The sequence below is a fragment of the Limulus polyphemus genome, unplaced genomic scaffold (assembly GCF_000517525.1).
Source record: "Limulus polyphemus unplaced genomic scaffold, Limulus_polyphemus-2.1.2 Scaffold390, whole genome shotgun sequence".
In the NCBI taxonomy this organism is placed as follows: Eukaryota; Metazoa; Arthropoda; class Merostomata; order Xiphosura; family Limulidae; genus Limulus; species Limulus polyphemus.
This window is the reverse complement of record NW_013666000.1, coordinates 187,560-192,376: the sequence shown is the minus strand read 5'-3', so window position 1 is coordinate 192,376 and position 4,817 is coordinate 187,560. Positions and strand designations below refer to the sequence as shown.

The 4,817-nt window shown below is 35.5% G+C and overlaps 1 protein-coding gene across 2 annotated transcripts in view; it reads right to left on the bottom strand.

Moving 5' to 3' along the window:
• The window catches only part of LOC111085438 (WAP four-disulfide core domain protein 1-like), a 46,422-nt gene extending 42,732 nt beyond the window's left edge, over positions 1–3,690 (bottom strand). For both annotated transcript variants that reach the window (XM_022383981.1, XM_022383982.1), the window contains exon 1: positions 3,473–3,690. In XM_022383981.1, coding sequence (XP_022239689.1) covers positions 3,473–3,658 — 186 coding nt within the window. In that variant the 5' untranslated portion in view covers positions 3,659–3,690. The remainder of the gene's footprint in view (positions 1–3,472) is intronic.
• Between the last annotated feature and the right edge of the window lie 1,127 nt (positions 3,691–4,817).

The window sequence follows — 4,817 nt, the reverse complement described above, 5'->3', positions numbered from 1 at the left end:
TCGTCAAAACGAAGTTACGGAAAATTAACTAACGAACGGAGACGTAACAAAAGTATCACGTATCATTAGGGGTGCGTTAATGGACGGTCTCGGAGCTAAAGGTGTTATGAACGGGAAAATTGTCGATAGGAAAGCTGTTAAATGACGTTTAGGCTACATGGAATATTAGATAAAAATCAATTCCATCATCTACTGGACATGGCCAAATGGTTAGTTTGCCGGACTGCGAATCCGAGTGTTCATGGGTCGCATCTCGTAACCGAAAAATGCGGTTCGCGTTTTGGAGCATTAGGTGCATTATAAGAGCGACGGTCAAATCCCGCCATTCGATTACAGTAGCTCAAGAATCAACTGTGGGTGTTATTGATTAGTTATCTTCCCTTTAGTCTTTCGGTTCAAAATTACGGACGGCAATCGCAGATAGCTTTTGCGTAGTAGATTTGTACCAATGTTGGAAACAAAAAAAAAAAAACACTCCTCACGAACTGTGAACAAAGAAACATTTTAGCTACAGAGCGTACAAAACAGTAGTGCAACCTGAATGAAGACCGTGGATAACTTAGAACAAAGTAGACTGATTCACAAAACGACTTCAGAATGCAAATCTTGTGGGGGAGGGGGGGTGTGTAAGAGGGAATGATAGACATAATTATTTGAACTTTTATTTATACAGAATATGTTTATGTATCCAGACTATTAGCATGGCTATAAAGCTTTAACAGATTTTATGATTTGACTAAACATGTTATTTAGATCTATAAAACGTCTAAAGAGCTCTCTAAACTTTCATGTCTACGCTGTCGTATCCATAGTTACAATCCATATTCAAAAGTGATACTGTATTACTGAAACAACCCTCTAGCGGTCAAACATATTATACTAGTTCTATTCAGTAACACAACGGGAAGGATATTGTCCCGAATAACAACATTAATTTAAAGATAGCACCAAGACTTCCTATACACCTACAGATGTACCATCTACGTTTAACACATATTTTCGAAGACATATTTAGAAGTTGCTGCACATCTACGTAGCTGTTGTTCGAACTTAATAACACTGTGTTGATGATTACTACCCTAAAAACTTGATTTGCAAGAAACTTAAATAACACTATGTTAATGATTACTGCCCTAAAAACTTGATTTGTAAATAACTTAAATAACACTGTGTTAATGATTACTACCCTAAAAGCTTGATTTGTAAGTAACTTAAATAACACTGTGTTGATAATTACTACCCTAAAAACTTGATTTGTAAATAACTTAAATAACACTGTGTTAATGATTATTACCCTAAAAACTTGATTTGTAAGTAACTTAAATAACACTGTGTTAATGATTACTACCCTAAAAACTTGATTTGTAAATAACTTAAATAAGATGGATAATAATTAAAATTCATTTGCTTAACATGGCTCACACCATAACAGTCGTTGTCGAAAACTGATTATATATACAGGCAGAATACAGCGCCTAGACTACTACTATGTACTGGGTGGAAGGCCTCATCGGTCAGGCCCCCCAGTGGCACAGCGGTATGTCTGCGGACTTAGAACGCTAGAAACCGGGTTTCGATACCCGTGGTGGGCAGAGCACAGATAGCCCATTGTGTAGCTTTGTGCATAATTACAAACAAACAAACAATCATCGGTCCAAGATATGCCGTATGTAGTGTGGTTAACATATTATAACATATTCTGCTCTGCTTTCATTCATGAGTTCTGAGAATTACAACAGTGTTTGCCCCCCAGTGGCACAGCAGTATGTCTGCGGACTTACAGAGCTAGAAACCTGGTTTCGATAACCGTAGGGGCAGAACACAGATTGCCCATTATGCTGGTCCGTGCTTAACTTCAAACAAATAAAACAACAGTGTTCAAATACAGCTTCAAGGCTAGAAAGACTTGTACAAAGGTGCGAACCGAGCACACCCTATGTTTATAAAAATGTTGTTCCAGGTTTACAAATATGTTGTACAGAGACTTCGAACACGTTTAGAAACGATGCCAAGCTGTAAGTCTATGTTTGGGACGACATGCGATGTTTGAGCAGATATCTGAACACTGCTTTTAAACAACGAATACTAGCTTAGCAGATCATTCCAAGTTATTGATCTCTTTTTAGTTCCCCTTTTTTCGGATTTGTAATATTTTGTATATTGACGATATTCCATGTATTCGATATGTTTAATAATATTTATAATGTTATAAAACAAATACATAAGTACGTTGTAGATATGAGATCAAGTTTTAAACAAATAATGCACTGATAAAATGAATAAAATAATTCCAAGCTGAGTTTGAGCACAAAATAAGATATTTTTTGATTCACTGAATCTGTCTTTCTCTTTATTTTGTTAAGATATTTCAGTGACCATTACATTCTACACGATGAGGAACTAACTATGTTTGGGACGTTAGTCGGTCCTGTGTAGAGCTCAATACATTTTCAGCTGTGGGTGCGTTATAAAAGTGACAGCTAATTCCTTAACGAGGATGGTGGGTGGGTAGTTTAGTGCTACTGACTGGCTGTCTTTCCTCTGGTCAGCAGTTCAAAATTAAGGACAGGGGCATAAGGCTTATTAGCTTTGTCAAATATCCAAATTACATCTACGAACTAATTAACAATTTTAAGCTCTGATAAAATCTTACTAGTTTTTTACTGATTAGCTTGAAAATCCTCTACATATAAGAAAATACAACAATAAGCAACAAGTATACATTTGTTGCTAATTACAAACACATTTACCATTCAGAAGGATAGAGCTACAATGAGAAAGTTGAAAATAAAATGAGATAATTCAATTCGAAGGACAGATATTTTTAAACTATATTTGTTCGCGAAGCATACGAGATATAAGGTTAACTTTCACAACTCGTAACAACCGCTATACATCTCGCAGCTGAGTAAATCATAAACCTAGATGAACGTGAATTTTCAATAAGTAAATACTGCTGTAGTTTTTATAACCACGTTATTTCCAAATTTAAATGGGCCACAATTAATTAATAAATGTTAGTTACGTAATAGATAACAGATGGAGTTTAGAAGAATGTAATATAAACGTATGCTTCATATCAACAAACATGCTGTATTAAATGTTTGCTTCTTTATGTCTTAATTTTTCAGTGATGTTAATTTCTACTCCAATATTTCTAAAACTATTTTGTTTTTGAAAATAAAAATAGGATTAAACTTTCTTTATTTACGAAAAATATATAATGAAAACGCTCAAAAATATCATTCATTATTAACAGCTCAACAGATTTAGAGAGTAAAGTTATATCTATAAATGACAAGCTGTCATCACTCTTTAGAAATCGTTTCTAGTGATGTCTTTGATAATTCACATTATTCAAAAGAGGCAGTTCTGATCTGGCAAATAAACACTTTAGGCCCAATAACAATTTCTTGCATCCTTTACAGGTAGGTATAACAGTTATCTAAACATGCCTATTAGGCCTACTTACATTAGAAATATCCTCGAAGAAGGAAAAATCATAATCACTGGAGTCTAGATGTAGTTTTTCTGAAACATTAGTTGCTTTGTCTCCACTTCCATGAGCGAATTCCACTCTACTGATCCATATAAAAACAAGGTATCGCAAAAATAAATCAATAAACCCGTAGTCGGTTATTCCAAGTTGCATTCGCATGTTGACTGTTGCAGTTTTCACGTGTATGTCTGTCTTTATTATTATTATAGACACGTAGTACTTTAAAGGCATCAAAAAGCAGGTGACAAGTGACAGCAAATATGCTAGGGCGCCATCCTGTGATAAAATATTGAACCAGTCATGTGCGCTTCCATTGCCAGGTGGCTAGGGCGCTCGACTCGCAACCTACGGTCGCGGGTTCGAATTCCCGTCACACCAAACATGTTCGCCCTTTCAGCTGTGGGGACGTTATAATGTGACGGTCACTCCCACTATTCGTTGATAAAAATAGTACCCCAAGAGTTGGCGATGGGTGGTGATGACTAGCTGCCTTCCCTCTAGTCTTACACTGCTAAATTAGGGACGACTAGCGTAGATAGCCCTCGTGTAGCTTTGCGCGAAATTCATACCAAACCAAAGTTCCTCTGAATCTAATAAAGATTTTTAATATTGACACTTTAATCAATATCTGTGACTTTGAGATAAAGAAAAATAAAATAAAACCTCTTAAAACAAAATAATTCACTCTTCTGGTTATTACGAAAAAAATGGTAAATATGGTCTTTGGTATTTTCCACATAATATAGTGCAGCATTTGACAAATAAAGTGTTTTATATACATGTTTATTCAGTTCTTTTCAAACACATTAATATTAACTAACGATCAGAACAAGCTACATACTTAGAGCGAAACTAAAAATCAACCTGGCTATCAGTGTAGCTAATTAAATATACCCTTTTAACGTTTCTGCTTATAAAGATTAGAATACATTGTTTCATCACCTGGGTGCCCTCATTATTTATTGACTCGTTTCTACAGTTCTTATACGATGCAATAATTACAATTTTACAAACTTGTATAAAATATCATAATTTGTTTGTCTTCTGAAACATTTAATAGATCTTAGTTTAAGGCTTTGAAAGTGGAACATTAATTGATTGTCAAAGCATATCAATTCAATAACTGCATCCAAACAATAACAATCAGGTTAACAGAAAAACCCTAAATTTTCGTAAAGCTAATCAAACCAGCAAAGGATATCGGCCAGGTGGCTAGGGCGCTCGACTCGCAATCTGAGGGTCGCGGGTTCGAATCCCCGTCACACCAAAAATGATCGCCCTTTAAGCCGTGGCGGCGTTATAATGTGACGGTCAATCC